Here is a 24,703-nt window from a genome sequence, read left to right as displayed (position 1 = left end):
TGCTCTCTGCTGACATCCCTGCTTGTCTCGGGAACTGCACAGAGCAGAACAGGTTTGCTATGGGGATTTGCTTCTATTCTGGACAGTTCCCGAGACAGGTGTCATCAGAGAGCACTTAGACAGAAAAGAACAACTCAACTTCAGCAGCTCATAAGTACTAAAAGGATTAAGATTTATTTTATAGAAGTAATTTACAAATCTGTTTAACTTTCTGGAGCCAGTTGATTTATAAAAAAATTTTTTTTTCCTGGATAACCCCTTTAAATCAACTGGTGCCAGAAAGTTAAACAGATTTGTAAATTACTTCTATTAAAAAAATCTTAATCCTTCCAGTACTTATTAGCTGTTCTATACTACAGAGGAAATTCTTTTCTTTTTGGATTTCTTTTCTGTCACGACCACACTGCTTTCTGCTGACACCTCTGTCCATGTCAGGAACTGTCCAGAGCAGGAGAAAATCCCCATAGCAAACATATGCTGCTCTGAACAGTTCCTAAAATGGACAGAGGTGTCAGCAGAGAGCACTGTGGTCAGACTGGAAAGAAATCCAAAAAGAAAATAATTTCCTCTGTAGTATACAGCCGCTAATAAGTACTGGAAGGATTAAGATTTTTTAATAGAAGTAATTTACAAATCTTATAAACAAAATGGAGAGGCTCCTGTCTATCTGACAATCACCGAGGACCCGAGCAACCCAACATACACCTATACCCACGGTGTATAAAAATAGGATCAATATGGAAGAAATAATAAATGGGGCTCCAGGGTCAAAGATATCTGGTTTAATTGATAAGTATTTATTAATATAAAATATAAAAAAGAACCAAATAGGGATGTACAGGGCCCTTGTACCTCCCTAATTAATTACTAAACGATAAAATATAATAATCCCAATATAAAAACTAATAACAACTATAAAATTGATATGCAATTTGAGCCTGTAATATCAGTATAAAGATATAAAGATCTCCTGATCTTGAGGAACAGCACAGTATAAATGTTCATTCAAAAAACTCTTATTTCCGGAGATCTTCAATATAGAAAAAATAATAAAATGTATCCGCTACAAGTAATCAATTGATGCGGTAGTGCTGTATCCGTCCAAATCTTGGCAACTAATTACACCAACACAGTGATACAATGTGGCACTTTGTGAACAGTGGACAGTCATTCAAAAATCACTCTTTAAGCATTTCTGCGTATGACATACATCAAAGAAGCCAGTTGGTAGTACATTGCATATAATGCTCACCACTCCGAAATGTCACGGATCTCCCTTCAGTATAGTCCTGGGGGCCGGCTGTTAAGCGTCGTATGGCCGGTGCCTTGCCTCTATCAGGGATCGTGCTGCTGGAGTCTCGGCCAACTCCTAAGATCGCAGCACTCGGTGGTGGGCACCGTTTGGGGGACTGCAGCGCTGTCAAGCGGAGTCCCTTGGTCTGGCCAACTTGAAATGATGGTGGTCTATAGACCTCAAGTCCTTATTGCAGATGGTCCAATTGGCTTCTCACTGGTAATTTTTATATGTGATAAGCAGAGTGAATAACCCGGCGGCGTTCCTCGTGCAAAGTTCGCGCGCTCGGGAGATGGTTCACTGTGATGAATGCCTTGGATCTGGCGAATGATTGCTTATTCTCTCAGAAGAGTGTTCTTTAATAACAGGCTCAATATCGCAATGTCTGAATTGCTGGACGCGTTTCAAAACCTTCCTCGGTTTTTTCTTCAGCAGCTCGTTCCGCTGCTGAAGAAAAAACCGAGGAAGGTTTTGAAACGCGTCCAGCAATTCAGACATTGCGATATTGAGCCTGTTATTAAAGAACACTCTTCTGAGAGAATAAGCAATCATTCGCCAGATCCAAGGCATTCATCACAGTGAACCATCTCCCGAGCGCGCGAACTTTGCACGAGGAACGCCGCCGGGTTATTCACTCTGCTTATCACATATAAAAATTACCAGTGAGAAGCCAATTGGACCATCTGCAATAAGGACTTGAGGTCTATAGACCACCATCATTTCAAGTTGGCCAGACCAAGGGACTCCGCTTGACAGCGCTGCAGTCCCCCAAACGGTGCCCACCACCGAGTGCTGCGATCTTAGGAGTTGGCCGAGACTCCAGCAGCACGATCCCTGATAGAGGCAAGGCACCGGCCATACGACGCTTAACAGCCGGCCCCCAGGACTATACTGAAGGGAGATCCGTGACATTTCGGAGTGGTGAGCATTATATGCAATGTACTACCAACTGGCTTCTTTGATGTATGTCATACGCAGAAATGCTTAAAGAGTGATTTTTGAATGACTGTCCACTGTTCACAAAGTGCCACATTGTATCACTGTGTTGGTGTAATTAGTTGCCAAGATTTGGACGGATACAGCACTACCGCATCAATTGATTACTTGTAGCGGATACATTTTATTATTTTTTCTATATTGAAGATCTCCGGAAATAAGAGTTTTTTGAATGAACATTTATACTGTGCTGTTCCTCAAGATCAGGAGATCTTTATATCTTTATACTGATATTACAGGCTCAAATTGCATATCAATTTTATAGTTGTTATTAGTTTTTATATTGGGATTATTATATTTTATCGTTTAGTAATTAATTAGGGAGGTACAAGGGCCCTGTACATCCCTATTTGGTTCTTTTTTATATTTTATATTTTATATTAATAAATACTTATCAATTAAACCAGATATCTTTGACCCTGGAGCCCCATTTATTATTTCTTCCATAATTTACAAATCTGTTTAACTTTCTCGCACCAGTTGATTTAAAAAAAAAAAAAAAAGTTTTCTACCAGAGTACCCCTTTAATGTGGGACTTATGGCGGGTCATTTGGTGCTGCGGCTCTGTGCCAGTGTTACTGGGTTCACCTTTCCCCCCCCCCCCCCCTCTTCGGGCAGTAAATTGGACAATGAACTCCTCATCAAGCTGATCGCTAATCTGCACATGCTCCTAAAGGATGAGAACGTCAACGTGGTGAAGAAGTCCATCCTGACGATGACCCAGCTGTACAAAGTGGCGCTTCAGGTCAGTGCCCCCTCATCTGGGGGAGGGGGGATGGGACAGATAGGAGCCCCCTTCATGGTGTCGGCTTCATCACATGATAGGGCAATTAATCCTATCAGGGTCCTTTTTTATTTTTTGGCTACTAGTTTAAGTAATTAACATTCACTGCCATACTACTGTATATACGGTAAACGACTATATAGTGTATCCTATACTACTGTATATACGGTAAACTACTATATATTGTATCCTATACTACTGTATATACGGTAAACGACTATATAGTGTATCCTATACTACTGTATGTACGGTAAACTACTATATAGTGTATCCTATACTACTGTATGTACGGTAAACTACTATATATTGTATCCTATACTACTGTATATACGGTAAACTACTATATATTGTATCCTATACTACTGTATATACGGTAAACTACTATATATTGTATACTATACTACTTTATATACGGTAAACTACTATATATTGTATCCTATACTACTGTATATACGGTAAACTACTATATATTGTATCCTATACTACTGTATATACGGTAAACTACTATATATTTTATCCTATACTACTGTATATACGGTAAACTACTATATATTGTATCCTATACTACTGTATATACGGTAAACTACTATATATTGTATCCTATACTACTGTATATACGGTAAACTACTATATATTGTATCCTATACTACTGTATATACGGTAAACTACTATATATTGTATCCTACTGTATATACGGTAAACTACTATATATTTTATTCTATACTACTGTATATACGGTAAACTACTATATGTTGTATCCTATACTACTGTATATATGGTAAACTACTATATATTGTATCCTATACTACTGTATATACGGTAAACGACTATATAGTGTATCCTATACTACTGTATATACGGTAAACTACTATATATTGTATCCTATACTACTGTATATACGGTAAACGACTATATAGTGTATCCTATACTACTGTATATACGGCAAACTACTATATATTGTATCCTATACAACTCTATTGATCTGTATGAGGAATCTAATGATTCCTCCTAAAAGTCTAATAAAGTGTAAAAAAAAAATATAAAAAAAATACATTTTAATAAAATTTTAAAAGACACACATTAACCCCTTCCATGTTAAAAGTTCAAGTCGCCCCATTTTCTTATATAAAAACATGTAAACATAATAATAATAAACCTATTTAGTATCGCTGCGTGCGTAATTGTACGAACTATTAAAATATAACATTATGTATCCCGTACAGTAAATGACGTAAATGTAAAAAAAAATTACCAAACCATAGAATTGCAATTTTTATAATATCCCAGAAAAAAAAGTTAAAAAGTGAATAAAAAGTCAGATCAATACCAAAATTGTACCGATACAGAAAACAGATTATGGCGCAAAAAAAGGACCCCTCCTACAGCCTGGTATGAGGAGAAAAAAAAAAGCTACAGGGGGTCAAAAATGGCAATTAAAAATATTCAAAAAAGTTCAGAATTTTTTAAAAGATTTTAGAATCATGGCGGGACTATACAAATCTGGTATTGCTGTAAAGAGGCCGGTCTAAAGTATCAAAACATGTTAGCGCAACCACAAGGTAAATGGCGTAGAAAAGAAAACCACCAAATTTGCTAAATTATCTTTTACTATTTCAATTTAACTTCACCGATTTTTATATATATATATACCGTATTTTTCGCCCTATAGGACGCCCTGGCGTATAAGATGCACCCAATTTATAGGTGCAAAATCTAAAAAAAATGAAAGATTTTGAACCCAATAGTGGTCCTCAACCTGCGGACCTCCAGATGTTGCAAAACTACAACTCCCAGCATGCCCGAACAGCCGTTGGCTGTCCGGGCATGCGGGAGTTGTAGTTTTGCAACATCTGGAGGGCAGCAGATTGAAGACCACTGCATAGGAGGTAATACTTGTTACACCGAGCGCTCCTCTCTCTGCAGCGCCCCGGTCAGACCCGCTGACCGGGAGCGCTGCACTGACATTGCCGGCGTGGATGCGATTCGCATAGCGGGACGCACCCGCTCGCGAATCGCATCCCAAGTCACTTGCCTGTCCCGGTCCCCGGCTGTCATGTCCTGGCGCGCGCGTGCCAGCTAAGATTTAAAAGGCCAGTGCACCAATGATTGGTGCCTGGCCCAATCAGTCTATTAGCTTCCACCTGCTCCCTGTGTATATAACCTCACTTCCCCTGCACTTCCCTTTATAACCTCACTTCCCAAGCACTTCCTGGCCGGATCTTGTTGCCTTTGTGCCTGGAGAAAGCGTCTATTGTGTTTGCCATTTCCAGTGTTCCTGACCTCTTGCTATATCCACTGACTACGAACCTTGCCGCCTGCCCTGACCTTCTGCTACGTCTGACCTCACCTCTGCCTAGTCCTTCTGTCCCACGCCTTCTCAGCAGTCAGCGAGGTTGAGCCGTTGCCTGTGGATACGACCTGGTTGCTACCGCCGCAGCAAGACCGTCCCGCTTTGCGGCGGGCTCTGGTGAATACCAGTAGCAACCTAGAACCGGTCCATCGGTACGGTCCACGCCAATCCCTCTCTGACACAGAGGATCCACATCCAGCCTGCCGAATCCTAACAGTACTCACGTGTCCCCGCTGCTCCGGACCCGAGACCGCTGTCCTGGATGTCGCTCCATCGCTGTCGCCGTGTCCCCGTCTCTCCGGAACGTCTCCGCTGCCGGCCGGGTATCCTCGCTCTCCGTCGCCGTCATCACGTCGTTACGCACACCGACGCACGTACGCGGCGACGTGATGACGAGGAAGGAGAGCGCCGGCCATACAGGGGATCCCTGAACGGAGAAGACACCGAGGAGGCAGGTAAGGTCCCTCCCGGTGTCCTGTAAGCACTAACCCGGTTATTCAGTCCGGCTGTTCGGGACCGCCGCGGTGAAATCGCGGCGGTCCCGAACAGCCCGACTGAACAGCCGGGTTAGTGTCACTTTCCCTTCAGACGCGGTGGTCAGCTTTGATCGCTGCGTCTGAAGGGTTAATACAGGGCATCACCGCGATCGGTGATGTCCTGTATTAGCCGCGGGTCCCGGCCGTTGATGGCCGCAGGGACCGCCGCGATAGGGGTGTATTCGCCGTATAAGACGCAACGACTTTTCCCCCCCAGTTTTGGGGAAGAAAAAGTGCGTCTTATACGGCGAAAAATACGGTATATTTATTTTTATTTTTTTGTTGTTTCAGAGAATGTTATTGAAAAATTAAAAGTTATCATTATAGTAGGTAGTTATGGCTGTTTTAAGTCGAGGTGGAAAAAACGAGAGTGTAAAAGCGAAAATTGGCCGGACAAGTAGATTTTGCTCTTTTTTTTAGTCCCGTGGACAAGTAGTTTTTTTATATTTCCACATCCCTGTACCATACACTGTGTACTATATAATATACTACTGTATACCATAATACTGTATACCATACACTGTGTACTGTATACCATACACTGTGTACTATATAATATACTACTGTATACCATAATACTGTATACCATACACTGTGTACTGTATACCATAATACTGTATACCATACACTGTGTACTATATAATATACTACTGTATACCATAATACTGTATACCATACACTGTGTACTGTATACCATAATACTGTATACCATACACTGTGTACTATATAATATACTACTGTATACCATACACTGTGTACTATATAATATACTACTGTATACCATACACTGTGTACTATATAATATAATACTGTATACCATAATACTGTATACCATACACTGTGTACTATATAATATAATACTGTATACCATACACTGTGTACTATATAATATAATACTGTATACCATACACTGTGTACTATATAATATACTACTGTATACCATAATACTGTATACCATACACTGTGTACTGTATACCATAATACTGTATACCATACACTGTGTACTATATAATATACTACTGTATACCATAATACTGTATACCATACACTGTGTACTATATAATATACTACTGTATACCATAATACTGTATACCATACACTGTGTACTATATAATATACTACTGTATACCATAATACTGTATACCATACACTGTGTACTGTATAATATACTACTGTATACCATAATACTGTATACCATACACTGTGTACTATATAATATACTACTGTATACCATAATACTGTATACCATACACTGTGTACTGTATACCATAATACTGTATACCATACACTGTGTACTGTATACCATAATACTGTATACCATACACTGTGTACTATATAATATACTACTGTATACCATACACTGTGTACTATATAATATACTACTGTATACCATACACTGTGTACTATATAATATACTACTGTATACCATACACTGTGTACTATATAATATACTACTGTATACCATAATACTGTATACCATACACTGTGTACTGTATACCATAATACTGTATACCATACACTGTGTACCATACACTGTGTACTATATAATATACTACTGTATACCATACACTGTGTACTATATAATATACTACTGTATACCATACACTGTGTACTATATAATATACTACTGTATACCATAATACTGTATACCATACACTGTGTACTATATAATATACTACTGTATACCATAATACTGTATACCATACACTGTGTACTGTATAATATACTACTGTATACCATAATACTGTATACCATACACTGTGTACTATATAATATACTACTGTATACCATAATACTGTATACCATACACTGTGTACTGTATACCATAATACTGTATACCATACACTGTGTACTGTATACCATAATACTGTATACCATACACTGTGTACTATATAATATACTACTGTATACCATACACTGTGTACTATATAATATACTACTGTATACCATACACTGTGTACTATATAATATACTACTGTATACCATACACTGTGTACTATATAATATACTACTGTATACCATAATACTGTATACCATACACTGTGTACTGTATACCATAATACTGTATACCATACACTGTGTACCATACACTGTGTACTATATAATATACTACTGTATACCATACACTGTGTACTATATAATATACTACTGTATACCATACACTGTGTACTATATAATATACTACTGTATACCATAATACTGTATACCATACACTGTGTACTATATAATATACTACTGTATACCATAATACTGTATACCATACACTGTGTACTATATAATATACTACTGTATACCATAATACTGTATACCATACACTGTGTACTATATAATATACTACTGTATACCATAATACTGTATACCATACACTGTGTACTGTATAATATACTACTGTATACCATAATACTGTATACCATACACTGTGTACTATATAATATACTACTGTATACCATAATACTGTATACCATACACTGTGTACTGTATACCATAATACTGTATACCATACACTGTGTACTGTATACCATAATACTGTATACCATACACTGTGTACTATATAATATACTACTGTATACCATACACTGTGTACTATATAATATACTACTGTATACCATACACTGTGTACTATATAATATACTACTGTATACCATACACTGTGTACTATATAATATACTACTGTATACCATAATACTGTATACCATACACTGTGTACTGTATACCATAATACTGTATACCATACACTGTGTACCATACACTGTGTACTATATAATATACTACTGTATACCATACACTGTGTACTATATAATATACTACTGTATACCATACACTGTGTACTATATAATATACTACTGTATACCATAATACTGTATACCATACACTGTGTACTATATAATATACTACTGTATACCATAATACTGTATACCATACACTGTGTACTATATAATATACTACTGTATACCATAATACTGTATACCATACACTGTGTACTGTATACCATAATACTGTATACCATACACTGTGTACTGTATACCATAATACTGTATACCATACACTGTGTACTATATAATATACTACTGTATATCATAATACTGTATACCATACACTGTGTACTATATAATATACTACTGTATACCATAATACTGTATACCATACACTGTGTACTATATAATATACTACTGTATACCATACACTGTGTACTATATAATATACTACTGTATACCATACACTGTGTACTATATAATATACTACTGTATACCATAATACTGTATACCATACACTGTGTACTGTATACCATAATACTGTATACCATACACTGTGTACTATATAATATACTACTGTATACCATAATACTGTATACCATACACTGTGTACTGTATACCATAATACTGTATACCATACACTGTGTACTATATAATATACTACTGTATACCATACACTGTGTACTATATAATATACTACTGTATACCATACACTGTGTACTATATAATATAATACTGTATACCATAATACTGTATACCATACACTGTGTACTATATAATATAATACTGTATACCATACACTGTGTACTATATAATATAATACTGTATACCATACACTGTGTACTATATAATATACTACTGTATACCATAATACTGTATACCATACACTGTGTACTGTATACCATAATACTGTATACCATACACTGTGTACTATATAATATACTACTGTATACCATAATACTGTATACCATACACTGTGTACTATATAATATACTACTGTATACCATAATACTGTATACCATACACTGTGTACTATATAATATACTACTGTATACCATAATACTGTATACCATACACTGTGTACTGTATAATATACTACTGTATACCATAATACTGTATACCATACACTGTGTACTATATAATATACTACTGTATACCATAATACTGTATACCATACACTGTGTACTGTATACCATAATACTGTATACCATACACTGTGTACTGTATACCATAATACTGTATACCATACACTGTGTACTATATAATATACTACTGTATACCATACACTGTGTACTATATAATATACTACTGTATACCATACACTGTGTACTATATAATATACTACTGTATACCATACACTGTGTACTATATAATATACTACTGTATACCATAATACTGTATACCATACACTGTGTACTGTATACCATAATACTGTATACCATACACTGTGTACCATACACTGTGTACTATATAATATACTACTGTATACCATAATACTGTATACCATACACTGTGTACCATACACTGTGTACTATATAATATACTACTGTATACCATAATACTGTATACCATACACTGTGTACTATATAATATACTACTGTATACCATAATACTGTATACCATACACTGTGTACTATATAATATACTACTGTATACCATAATACTGTATACCATACACTGTGTACTATATAATATACTACTGTATACCATAATACTGTATACCATACACTGTGTACTGTATACCATAATACTGTATACCATACACTGTGTACTATATAATATACTACTGTATACCATAATACTGTATACCATACACTGTGTACTATATAATATACTACTGTATACCATACACTGTGTACTGTATACCATACACTGTGTACTATATAATATACTACTGTATACCATAATACTGTATACCATACACTGTGTACTATATAATATACTACTGTATACCATACACTGTGTACTGTATACCATACACTGTGTACTATATAATATACTACTGTATACCATACACTGTGTACTATATAATATAACACTGTATACCATAATACTGTATACCATACACTGTGTACTATATAATATACTACTGTATACCATACACTGTGTAATATATAATATACTACTGTATACCATACACTGTGTAATATATAATATACTACTGTATACCATAATACTGTATACCATACACTGTGTAATATATAATATACTACTGTATACCATACACTGTGTAATATATAATATACTACTGTATACCATACACTGTGTACTATATAATATACTACTGTATACTGTATACCATACACTGTTGTGTACTATATAAGATTGTATACCATTCTACTCTATACCGTACTATTGTATACAGACTTCTGTGTCCATTACTGCTGTCAGATCTGTGACTGTCTAGTACGGCCTAGCTGAGACAGACTGTACAAGAAGATCTCTCTCTGGCAGGCATGGAGGCATTCAGAAGACCTCGGGCTGCCATGGTAACCGATCACGACCCCTAACAGATGTTCTATTGATTGCGGCATGCAAAGATTTAACCTGCCGGATCAGACTTAGTGTACCCGTCAGATCCAACAAAAAACATTTTTTAAATATATCACTCAGTACCTAATTTTTATGTGTCTAGTACCTTTTATTTTATTTTTTTTATTGCACTTTTAATTTAGCTCACTAGTCTGAATTCCTCTCAAAGGGAGGGGGCATGGCCTCACTGTGCAGGTCTCCACCCCCTCCCTCAGTATTCTGTCTGCTCACATCTCCCCTAGCATTAGCAAAACTACAACTCCCAGCTTGTCCTCACTGACAGTAGCGGGACACAAGATGACAGTGGGAGGATTTTTCCTCCAGCTCTGAGCCCTGCGCTCACAGCTGTCAATCAAGGAAGTGTGTCCATGGCATAGGTGATGACTCATGGACACAGCAGGACTAGTATGTATCCAAGCAGGCAGGGGGGTCAGTTGTTTGACTGGATTTTTCAGTATGAAACACTGAAAATTTTCTAATGAAAGCAATTGCAAAACCTATTGGTTATACAGGCTTTACAACATATCTGACAGTGCCCATTTAGTTACTAATGCAGACGGTTATCGGCTTTAATATACTGCTGCCACCCACCGCATTATAGAGCAAGCTAAACACTATATTCAGTGACTGCAGAGTGGCCGCAATAAGGTCAATCGGTGGTCAATAAGAGGTTAAAGGGGATCTCCGGTGCGGCACCCCAGTCATCTGTGCACGGAGCAAACTCCGCTCTGTGCCGGAAGACTGGCGACTACAGCTGCCACGCCTCTTCCATTCATGTCGTCCCATAGAAATGAATGAAGGGGGCATGGCGTCATGAACACGAAAGCTCCAAGCTTCCGTGTTCCGGACACCGCTGCTGCCGGCCTAGAGATTGCGGGGGTCCCCAGACATCTTATCATCTAATTCTTTGGATGGAGAATAAGATGTTTTTTGGAGGACTACCCCATTATGGGGTCAAACCCAAAGTTTCCAAGCTGGATGCTGTAGTTTCTTTACAAGGTTTCGACAGTGGCCGTGATTGGTCCTGAAGCTACATTGAGGAATCCATGTGTCTTGTATGTTAGGTCTATAGAAGGTGACCTTCTGCAGCCTTTACCTTATGCATCTTTTGTTCCGTACAGTGGGTTGCCCGGTCTCGCCCTACATCCGATTCTCAAGAGTCCTGCTGGGATCTGGTAACAGAAATGGCCACTGACATTCTCCTACTTTTGGAGTCTGACAACGATGGAATCCGCACCCACGCAGTGAAGTTTGTGGAGAGTCTGATTGTCACTTTGTCCCCCCGTACGGCAGATAGTGAGATTCCCAAGAGGCAGGAGGGAGACATCAGTCTGGAGCAGATCCCTACGGATCACCCCTTTGTAAAGTACAGTAAGTGTTTATATTAGGTACTTGAGAAGGAAGGGGGGAGGGGTCGTTCTCTCTTTGCCACCCTGTATGGTGTCATGGGGGTCAGTGACCTCCTCGGTGTATTGGGAAGATTGCTGACCAGTTCATGTTTTCTCTTCAGATTTGTTACGAGATCTTGGAAAACAAGCCCTAAAGGAACTCCTGAAATTCATGGCTCACCCTGCAATCTCCAGCATCAACCTCACCGCAGCACTAGGTTCTTTAGCGTCCATCGCCCGTCAGAGACCCATGTTCATGGCGGAGGTGATCCAAGCCTACGAGACTCTGCATGGTGAGATAATAGGGTGGCACAGTTTATGGACACCATATTAAAGAGAACCTCTCATGATCTTGTTAAATTTTATAATCCTTTCAGGTCACTGCCCCCATCATGATAAACCACCCCCTGCCTTTATTTTTATTTTATAGTTTTCTACCTTGATATTGCTCTGTATTTTCTGCTCAGTCAGATTCACAGACTGGGAAGGGGCGTTCCCCAGCAGGCGTGACATCATCTGAAGCCATACAGGGGAGAACTTCCTCCCTCACTCTGCTACACACAGCCCAGAGCAGTTCAGTGTGAGATGAAATATGATTGGCTAAGGCTGCACACACCCCCCTCAGCACCCCAGACTGCATTTCCTGATTTTGGATTTCTGCCATTCCAGCAGGAGTCCAAAGTCTGTGCAAGATATAGGAAGAAATGTGCTCTGTCCAAGTAGGGAGACACCTAGTGGCAGCTTTTTTAAACACAAAACATAGAAAACTTAATATTTTAAACAAAGTACATGAGAAAGATTTATTATTTACCATAAGAAGTGCAATAGCAAAACTTATTTTTAATGAGAGTGGCCATTTAACAGTGTTGTCACAACAAAACAGAAATATATTCCTGTTTATTTATATTATCGATATCTATATAATTTTTTTTATTTTATAATTTTTTTTTCCCCGATCAGCAAACTTACCACCAACTCTCGCCAAATCCCAAGTGAGCAGCGTTAGAAAGAATCTGAAGTTGCAGTTGCTCAGTGTTCTCCGGCACCCGTCGTCTTGTGAATACCAGGGTCCCATCAGCACCCTTCTGATGGATCTGGGTACAGGTCAGGCAGAGATCACTCGCCACATGCCTCCACCTAGGGATCTCGGCCGCAAGAGGACCAGGGAGGGTGGAGAAGGAGGCCAGAAGAAGAGCCGGACAGGTAAGATTTGGGTTTTGAGCCAAATGAGGGCACAAAATAATGGCAAAGGCAATCGGAGCAATTTCTACATTGAGTGTTTTTTGTCCATCTAGTGGGGCAGAGTAGGAAAAGCACCTGGTTCTTCTGATTACTAGTTATTGCTAAATCAGTAATGGCTGAAAGGCAAATATTGATCAGTGGAAAACCTGTGATTGTTATATCATCACCAGTCTATGAAGCACCAGTAAGACCAAATTATAGAAAGTGGAGGAAATGACTACTATAATACTGCCTCCTATATACAAGAATATAACTACTATAATACTGCCTCCTATATACAAGAATATAACTACTATAATACTACTCCTATATACAAGAATATAACTACTATAATACTGCCTCCTATATACAAGAATATAACTACTATAATACTGCCTCCTATATACAAGAATATAACTACTATAATACTGCCTCCTATATACAAGAATATAACTACTATAATACTACTCCTATATACAAGAATATAACTACTATAATACTGCCCCTATATACAAGAATATAACTACTATAATACTGCTCCTATATACAAGAATATAACTACTATAATACTGCTCCTATATACAAGAATATAACTACTATAATACTGCTCCTATATACAAGAATATATCTACTATAATACTGCTCCTATAGACAAGAATATAACTACTATAATACTGCTCTTATATACAAGAATATAACTACTATAATACTGCTCCTATATACAAGAATATAACTACTATAATACTGCTCCTATATACAAGAATATAACTACTATAATACTGCTCCTATATACAGGAATATAACTACTATAATACTGCTCCTATATACAAGAATATAACTACTATAATACTGCTCCTATATACAAGAATATAACTACTATAATACTGCTCCTATATACAAGAATATAACTACTATAATACTGCTCCTATATACAAGAATATATCTACTATAATACTGCTCCTATAGACAAGAATATAACTACTATAATACTGCTCTTATATACAAGAATATAACTACTATAATACTGCTCCTATATACAAGAATATAACTACTATAATACTGCTCCTATATACAAGAATATAACTACTATAATACTGCTCCTATATACAAGAATATAACTACTATAATACTGCTCCTATATACAGGAATATAACTACTATAATACTGCCTCCTATATACAAGAATATAACTACTATAATACTGCTCCTATATACAAGAATATAACTACTATAATACTGCTCCTATATACAAGAATATAACTACTATAATACTGCTCCTATATACAAGAATATATCTACTATAATACTGCTCCTATAGACAAGAATATAACTACTATAATACTGCTCTTATATACAAGAATATAACTACTATAATACTGCTCCTATATACAAGAATATAACTACTATAATACTGCTCCTATATACAAGAATATAACTACTATAATACTGCTCCTATATACAAGAATATAACTACTATAATACTGCCCCTATATACAAGAATATAACTACTATAATACTGCTCCTATATACAAGAATATAACTACTATAATACTGCTCCTATATACAAGAATATAACTACTATAATACTGCTCCTATATACAAGAATATAACTACTATAATACTGCTCTTATATACAAGAATATAACTACTATAATACTGCTCCTATGTACAAGAATATATCTACTATAATACTGCCTCATATATACAAGAATAACATTTTCTCATATAATGGTTGAATCTTGAGAACTAAGTGGTGGCTTCGTTTTTCTTTTGCAGACACCCCTTTGGCGGATGATGACGATGAAAAGGACACCATCTCGCACGCCCCCTTACCCCCTGCTCCACCCACCACACAGTCTGCAACCGACATCACAGCCGACTTCCTGCGTCCTTTACTTACTCCAGAGAGTGTGGCCAATCTGGTGAGTGTGATGCTCCGCGCCTTCACTCGATCTCTGTTTCTGAATGTTCTATCAGTGTCTTTTATTTAACCTTATTCTTCATTTTAAAGGGCTTATCCAGGAAAAAAACCTTTTTTTTTTTTATATATATCAACTGGCTCCAGAAAGTTAAAAAGATTTGTAAATTACTTCTATTAAAAAATCTTAATCCTTTCAGTACTTATGAGCTTCTGAAGTTGAGTTGTTCTTTTCTGTCTAAGTGCTCTCTGATGACACCTGTCTCGGGAAACGCCCAGTTTAGAAGAGGTTTGCTATGGGGATTTGCTTCTAAACTGGACGGTTCCCGAGACACGTGTCATCAGAGATTACTTAGACAGAAAAGAACAACTCAACTTTAGAAGCTCATAAGTACTGAAAGGATTAAGATTTTTTAATAGAAGTAATTTACAAATCTGTTTAACTTTCTGGAGCCAGTTGAGATATATATATATATATATATATATATATATATAATATATATATATATTTATAAAAAAGTTTTTTCCTGGATGACCCCTTTAACCCATTTTTATTCTCTTTACCGCCTCCTCCAGCCATGTGTAATACTGCAATACTCCGCCATGTCTGACATTCAACTCATAGAGTATTGTTTCCTCAGGTCCTCATCAGCATGGTCTACCTACCAGATACAATGCCAGCTTCCTTTCAGTCCACCTACACCCCGGTGGAGTCTGCCGGGACGGACGATCAGATACGCCATCTTGCCCGTCTCATGGCTACACAGATGACCGCAGCTGGGATCGGCCCTGGTAAACCGGATGCACAGATAGTATAGCATGTCTACTGGGGAAGGGGGGGGAGGTGACGACCACATCATACAAGTAATTAAAGGGGGCATTCCAACTTCTTTATTACTGTATGGGAGCCCCCAGCCGTTGCAAAACTACAACTCCCAGCATGCCCGGACAGCCGAAGGCTGTCCGGGCATGCTGGGAGTTGTAGTTTTGCATCCACAGAAAGACGTAGTAGCTTTCTTCTAGAAACAGCAAACACTTGGTCTGTCTGTGTTATTACAACTTTATTAGAACTGAGCTGCAATACCACATACAAACTGAGCAAAGGTGTGGAGCTATTTTTTTTTCTTTCTAAAGAAATCAGCTCTGTTTTTACTTCTCTTGGATAACTCGTTTAAAGGGGTACTCCCGTGGAAAACTTATTTTTTTTTAAATCAACTGGTGCCAGAAAGATAAACAGATTTATAAATGACTTCTATTAAAAAATCGTAATCCTTCCAGTACTTTTTAGGGGCTGTATACTAAAGAGAAATCCAAAAAAGAAATGCATTTCCTCTGATGTCATGACCACAGTGCTCTCTGCTGACCTCTGCTGTCCATTTTAGGAACTGTCCAGAGCCAGAGAAAATCCCCATAGCAAACATATGCTGCTCTGGACAGCAGAGGTCAGCAGAGAGCACTGTGGTCATGACATCAGAGGGAATGCATTTCTTTTTTGGATTTCTCTTTAGTATACAGCCCCTAAAAAGTTTTTAATAGAAGTAATTTACAAATCTGTTTAACTTTCTGGCACCAGTTGATTAAAAAAATAAAAATAAAAAAATAAAATAAAGTTTTCCACGGGAGTACCCCTTTAAAGTTAAAGTCACTTAAAGGTTACGTATTAAAGGGGTACTCCTGTGGAATTTTATTTATTTTTTTTAAATCAACTGGTGCCAGGAAGTTAAACAGATTTGTAAATTACTTCTATTTAAAAAAAATCTTAATCCTTCCAGTACTTATCAGCTGCTGTTATGATCCACAGGAAGTTCTTTTCTTTTTGAATTTCCTTTCTGTCTGACCACAGTGCTCTCTGCTGACACCTCTGTCCGTGTCAAGAACTGTCCAGAGCAGGAACGATTCCCCATAGCGAACCTCTCCTGCTCTGGACAGTTCCTAAAAGAGGAGAGAAGAGCGCTCCGTGGTGGAATGAAAGAGAGATTCTCAAATATAAAACAGAGGCATCAAATCCGCTCCCCAGAGATGGTTGTGTAACAGCATAGACAACAATGGTAAGCGTGTAAGATGGTACGGTATCTGCAGCCCTCCAGCTAAGGCAATGGTAGATACTCAGTATGGCTTCAAAGGGAACGCCGGCTCCACGCAGCGCAGGATACGAGCAGGAAGAGACGGAGTAAAATCAAAGGTAGTTTATTTACCAAGATGCATCTTGGGAAATAAACTACCTTTGATTTTACTTCGTCTCTTCCTGCTTGTATCCTGCGCTGCGTGGAGCCGGCGTTCCCTTTGAAGCCATACTGAGTATCTGGACAGTTCCTGACATGGACAGAGGTGTCAGCAGAGAGCACTGTGGTCAGACTGGAAAGAACTACACAACTTCCTCTTGAGCATATAGCAGCTAATAAGTACTGGAAGGATTAAGATTTTTAAACAGACATAATTTAAGTCTTTCTAATATTTTGGCACCGATTGATAAACAGATATAGAATATAAAAAAAACTAAATTATATATTATTTATTACTGTTATTATTATTATTATTATTAGTAGTAGTACTAGTAGTATTATTTGTATTATTAGTAGTAGTATTTAGTATTAGTATTATTTTTCTTATTATAATTAGTATTATAATTAGTATTATTATTAGTAGTAGTAGTATTTAGTATTATTAGTATTTTTCTTATTATTTAGTATTATTATTATTAGTAGTAGTAGTAGTATTTAGTACTATTATTATTATTATTATTATTAGTAGTAGTAGTAGTAGTAGTAGTAGTTAGTATTATTATTATTTAGTATTATAATTTTTTATTACCGTATATACTCGAGTATAAGTCGAGTTTTTCAGCACGATTTTTCGTGCTGAAAACACCCCCCTCGGCTTATACTCGAGTGAGCTCTCCACCCGCAGTGGTCTTCAACCTGCGGACCTCCAGAGGTTTCAAAACTACAGCTCCCAGCAATCCCGGGCAGCCATCGGCTGTCCGGGCTTGCTGGGAGTTGTAGTTTTGAAACCTCCGGAGGTCCGCAGGTTGAAGACCGCTGCGGCCTTCGACATTATCTAGCCCCCTCTCACCCCCCTTTAGTTCTGTACAGTACTCACCTCCGCTCGGCGCTGGTCCGGTGCTGCAGGACTGTCCGGTGAGGAGGTGGTCCGGTGGGATAGTGGTTCCGGGCTGCTATCTTCACCGGGGAGGCCTCTTCTAAGCGCTTCGGGCCCGGCCCCAGAATAGTCACGTTGCCTTGACGACGACGCAGAGGTACGTTCATTACCAACGTACTTCTGCGTCATCGTCCAGGCAACGCCCCTATTCTGGGCCCGCAGCGCGTAGAAGAGGCCCCCCGGTGAAGATAGCAGCCCGGAACCACTATCCCACCGGACCACCTCCTCACCGGACAGTCCTGCAGCACCGGACCAGCGCCGAGCGGAGGTGAGTACTGTACAGAACTAAAGGGGGGGTGAGAGGGGGCTGGATGATGTCGAAGGCCGCAGTGGTCTTCAACCTGCGGACCTCCGGAGGTTTCAAAACTACAACTCCCAGCAAGCCCGGACAGCCGATGGTGGATGATGACAAGAGGATGATGAAGGGGGGGTGTGAGATGATGAAGGGGGGTGGGGATGATGACAAGGGGATGATGAAGGGGGGGGGGTGTGGGATGATGACAAGGGGATGATGACAAGGGGATGATGAAGGGGGGGGGGTGGGATGATTACAAGGGGATGATGAAGGGGGGTGGGGATGATTACAAGGGGATGATGAAGGGGGGTGGGGATGATGACAAGGGGATGATGAAGGGGGGGGTGTGGGATGATGACAAGGGGATGATGACAGGTGATGATGATGAGGGTCTGGATGATGACAGGCGGTGATGATGATGAGGATGTTAATGACGGGTCTGGATGATGACGGGGGGGATGATGTATTTCCCACCCTAGGCTTATACTCGAGTCAATAACTTTTCCTGGGATTTTGGGTTGAAATTAGGGGCCTGGGCTTATACTCGGGTCGGCTTATACTCGAGTATATACGGTAGTATTATTATTATTGTTATTATTATTATTAGTAGCAGCAGCAGCAGCAGCATTATTTAGTATTATTATTAGTAGTAGTATTTATTATTAGTAGTAGTAGTAGTATTTATTATTAGTAGTAGTAGTAGTATTTATTATTATTAGTAGTAGTAGTATTTATTATTATTAGTAGTAGTAGTAGTAGTAGTAGTAGTAGTATTTAGTATTATTATTAGTAGTAGTATTTAGTGTTATTATTAGTAGTAGTATTTAGTATTATTATTAGTAGTAGTATTTAGTATTATTATTAGTAGTAGTATTTAGTATTAGTATTATTATTGGTAGTAGTATTTAGTATTAGTATTATTATTGGTAGTAGTAGTATTTAGTATTAGTATTATTAGCAGTATTTAGTATTAATAGTAGTAGTAATATTTAGTAGTAGTAGTAGTATCATTATTAATAGTAGTAGTATTTAGTATTATTATTAGTATTTAGTATTATTATTAGTAGTAGTAGTAGTATTAGTAGTAGTAGTAGTAGTATAAGTATTATTATTAGTGGTAGTATTTAGTATTATTATTAGTAGTAGTAGTATTAGTAGTAGTATTAGTAGTAGTATTTAGTATAATTATTATTAGTAGTAGTAGTATTTAGTATAATTATTAGTAGTAGTAGTATTTAGTATAATTATTATTATTAGTAGTAGTATTTAGTATTAATATTATTAGTAGTATTTAGTATTATTATTATTAGTAGTATTGTTAGTATTCTTCTTCTTCCTATTAGTATTATTATTGTTATCATGTTGTTTTTTTCCCTCCGGACTACCCCTTTAACCCCTTACACTTGTTATTCTACAGGTGTGGAGAAGGTAAAGGAAGCTCCAGCAGAAGAGGCGGAGGAGGAAAATACAAAACCTGAAGGATTAGTTATCAAAAGAAGGGTCTCCTCCCTGCTCCCCCAGGGCCAGGCCATCTCCGTGCTGGGCTCCCAGGCTAAGAATTTAAAAGACGAATACGCCGGAGCCCCGCTGGCCAAAAAAAGACCGGAGCCCATCTTGCCGGGGGCACAGCTGAAGTGAGAAGACCCCCAGGACAGGAGATTGTGCTCCCAACACTGCCCCCTTTTAACCCTATAACATCTCTTATTGATTCCCTCTCCCCTCAGGGTGGCCGCAGCCGGAGGCCGTAAGAAAATCTTTAAGCTCAAAGAAGTTTTGGAACCGTTGACGGAAATTCAGATCAAGAACCTCAAGCTGCAAGCGGTGCAGAGAATCCTGCAGGCGGAGCGCAGTGTGGGGGGCAGCGGGGCAGCACAGGTACCAGACACCCCCACTTACTATTCTGCTGTTTTGTTTGGTTCTGGACTGATCTTTTCGGTTTAACCCTGCTCTGGCAGTGTGCCTCCAGCCATTGCAAAACTACAACTCCCAGCATACTCGGACAGCCAAAGGCTGTCCGAGCCTGCTGGGAGTTGTAGTTTTGCAACAGCTGAAGGTTTGCCACACTCAGTCCAGACCAATGTTTCACAACCAGGGTGCCTCCAGCTGTTACAAAACTACAACTCCCAGCATGCTCGGACAGCCGAAGACCTAAGGCGTCTCACAGCTGAGTGTTTGCCCCAATTGTGTTTAGTCCAGAGCAGTGTTTCCCAACCAGGGGGCCTCCAGTTGTTACAAAACTACAACTCCCAGCATGCCTTTGGCTGTCTGGTCACGCTGGGAGTTGTAGTTTTGCAACAGCTGTGCGCCGTCTATTAGTGCGCCATATATTAGTTGTTGCAGCAAATGGAGGCTAACACCCCAAGGGGTACCCTAGACTAGACCCCCCCCCCCCCCCCCACACACACACACACACACAAAAATGTATTAAAATATAACCTTTATTGTATAACAGAAAATAAAAAGGTGAAAAACTATTATGGTAATTCACCTATACCACCACTAGGTGTCAGTATCACACAAAAGTGAATTTAAAGGGGTACTCCGGTGGGAAACTTTTTTTTTTTTTTTTTTTAAGTTAAACAGAGTTGTAAATCACTTCTATTAAAAAATCTTAATCCTTCCAGTACTTATTAGCTGCTGAATACTACAGAGGAAATTCTATTCTTTTTGGACCACAGAGCTCTCTGCTGACATCATGACCACAGTGCTCTCTGCTGACATCTCTGTCCATTTTAGGAATTGTCCAGAGTAGGAGGAAAATCCCCATAGTAAACATATGCTGCTCTTGACAGTTCCTAAAATAGACAGAGGTGTCAGCAGAGAGCACTGTGTTCCAAAAAGAAAAGCATTTCCTCTGTAGTATTCAGCAGCTAATAAGTGCTGGAAGGATTAAGATTTTTTTAATAGAAGTAATTTACAAATCTGTTCAACTTTTCTGGCACCAAAAAAAGTTTTTGTCGCTGCCCCTTTATTGTGGTTCAACAACCAGGAAGCCGCTCCTCCTTGTTGGGCGTTACATGTAAGTGTCTAAAACGCATTTGAGCAGATCTATCAGAACCGTCTAATTTACCCATAGCGACCAAATCTTAGTTGCAGCTGCCGGAAATGTTCGGTGGAGACGAATACTGCTAAAAGGGGATCTATAGGTAATTCAAGCGTTCGCTTACTTTTTCTCCCTGCATTGTGGATGTTTACCCAACATACTCAATGACAGGCATGAGTGGTACAACACACTGTGTGTTCCTTCAGTGTTGCCTTTGACCTTATTTTAGCTTGCTGTGCAGCCCGAGGCAATACATCACAAGTCAGGTGCTGAAAGGGGGCTTGGCTGCTTCGTCTGTTGTGTGTGAAGCCGGCCCCCTGATGATGTAACCGGCGCACACGTGCACGCATTCATCATCACGCAGATCCACAGCTTGTGTGTCAGGTGATGTCGGGCAAATCATGTTAACAAAGGTGGCTGTGCTGAAATGGGTGGGGGCCACCGATGTGTGGGAGGGAAATAAGTCACCTTCCCACCTTGAAATGAAGAATCTTGGGAATTGTAGTCTGAGGAAGGCTGTGGAAACAGGAAGTAGCCAGTTCCTAAAAACAATACAGCAGCGTGATGGGGAAAACAGGACACGACCATTTACCACCAACACAAAAACTGTATGACACTTAATTACTGAAGTCATTTTAGGTTGGATTACCCCTTTAATGTAATAATCCAGGGTGTTCATTTACTTTTTTTTTCCTTGCAGCTGTTTTACTGGATGGGATAAAGCCACCTGAAACTAGGAGCAGGTTGCAAACTGCAACTGCTGTATTTTTGCAACAGCTGGAGAGCCATTAATTGCAAAACTACAAATCCCAGCAAGCCCGGACAGCCTTCGGCTGTCTGGGCATGCTGGGAGTTGTAGTTTTGCAACAGTTGGAGGCACCCTGGTTGGATTAGCCTACTAAAATACATTAGCAATCTTCATAATAGTTCATTATAATGACCATGATATTTTGCGCTTCTCTACAGATGCGAGTGAAGATTCTGGCGCGATTGGTGACCAAGCTGGACCCCTCGCTGAAGGCTGAAGTCTTGAGCCACTTTCTGTTTGACCCCCGCGGACGTCTGGACCTGGCTCTGGCCTGGCTGTACCAGGAGTATTGTGAATATCAGTCAGGGGCAGGAGAAGAAGGCTACCAGGAGTGCTTGATAGGGATCCTGACCGGACTGCAGGAGCGGCCGGACCAGAGAGACGGGTCAGTGCTGTATGATGTCATCTGCTGGACGCACAGACTTTGTCCTCTTAGCATTTGGACAATGTTTTGTTTTCTCATCCTTGTAGGGTCTTCACGAAAGTTGTTTTGGAGGCTCCTTTGCTGACAGAATCTGCGCTGGATGTCATTCGCAGATACTGCGAGGACGAGGTACCGCCATGTAGAGCTGGAGCCGCTTTATTTCTTCTATTGGTGGAAAGAGGCCAGATATGGTTCTGCTGTCATGATATAAATAGGTAGAAGATAGAGATACAGTGGGGATCAAAAGTTTGGGCACCCCAGGTATAAATGTGTATTAATGTGCATAAAGAAGCCAAGGAATGATGGAAAAAATCTCCAAAAGGCATCAAATTACAGATTAGACATTCTTATAATATATAGCCAAAAACAAAGAGACCCACAATACTAATATTATTTCAAAAAGTATAACAATCTTTATTAGACAATAAAATACAGTTTTTAAAAAATTAGAAAAAGGCAGAGGATGACCTTACACAGGAGACAACAGGTGCCAGTGGGCCTGGTATGGGTAATGTGGGTATTCAATCAAGAGTATACATAATATAAGGCTAGCGTAGCTGCATGTTTACAATATCGTAACAATAGGTATAATATCTAACATACATTGAGGTAACATAGGAAGCAGCAATGCAATACAACAGACATAAATAGGAAATACCTAAAAAAAAACTACCTGTCATATACCCAAAGACCAGGAGCACCAAGCACCAACACCCCAACGCACGTTTCGCGTATGGGCTTCGTCAGGGGGCGTGTCCTGATTCCCAAAAAGAGGTAGGTATATAAGGGCTAGCATGCCCAATCAGTATCCGCAGATCATGGTGATGGACACTCGTCAGGGCCAATAATGATCCAGCCGATCCATAAGGTCAGACTAGATAGGATAAGTACAAACCGCCCAATTACCTGTAGGATGGAAGGAGGGAGCGTCTCTCCTCATGAGCCGGAAATCCGGCGCTAAGGAATGACAGCGCTTATGTTTCCGGCATCCCGTGATGACGCACAAGACATGATCCATAGTAGGCAGGCCACATAAATATGGCGCCCGTCAGTGTGGGCATGGCTACACAGAAATGGCCGAGCGATTAGTCGCGCGCATGCGCCCAGAAGGGAACGTAAGGGAGCTCATGCCATCGCGCACGCGTCGAATAGCGGCGCACGCGCGATAGGCGTGGGCTCCACAAAGATGGCGCCGGAACGGTG

The 24,703-nt window shown here is 39.2% G+C and overlaps 1 protein-coding gene across 3 annotated transcripts in view; it reads left to right on the top strand.

Annotated features, from left to right (window-relative positions):
- Positions 1–24,703, top strand: part of SYMPK (symplekin scaffold protein) — a gene marked incomplete at its 3' end in the record, with an annotated part of 48,775 nt that overhangs the window by 12,264 nt on the left and 11,808 nt on the right. For all 3 annotated transcript variants that reach the window (XM_056541165.1, XM_056541164.1, XM_056541163.1), the window contains 10 exon segments: positions 2,909–3,035; positions 12,367–12,616; positions 12,756–12,926; positions 13,594–13,836; positions 15,630–15,775; positions 16,413–16,563; positions 20,643–20,859; positions 20,950–21,100; positions 23,235–23,461; positions 23,548–23,629. In XM_056541165.1, the coding sequence (XP_056397140.1) occupies positions 2,909–3,035; positions 12,367–12,616; positions 12,756–12,926; positions 13,594–13,836; positions 15,630–15,775; positions 16,413–16,563; positions 20,643–20,859; positions 20,950–21,100; positions 23,235–23,461; positions 23,548–23,629 (1,765 nt within the window).

The sequence above is a fragment of the Hyla sarda genome, chromosome 9 (genome assembly GCF_029499605.1).
Source record: "Hyla sarda isolate aHylSar1 chromosome 9, aHylSar1.hap1, whole genome shotgun sequence".
Lineage (NCBI taxonomy): Eukaryota > Metazoa > Chordata > Amphibia > Anura > Hylidae > Hyla > Hyla sarda.
The sequence above is the reverse complement of the archived record's forward strand: the minus strand, read 5'-3'. Positions and strand labels throughout refer to the sequence as shown.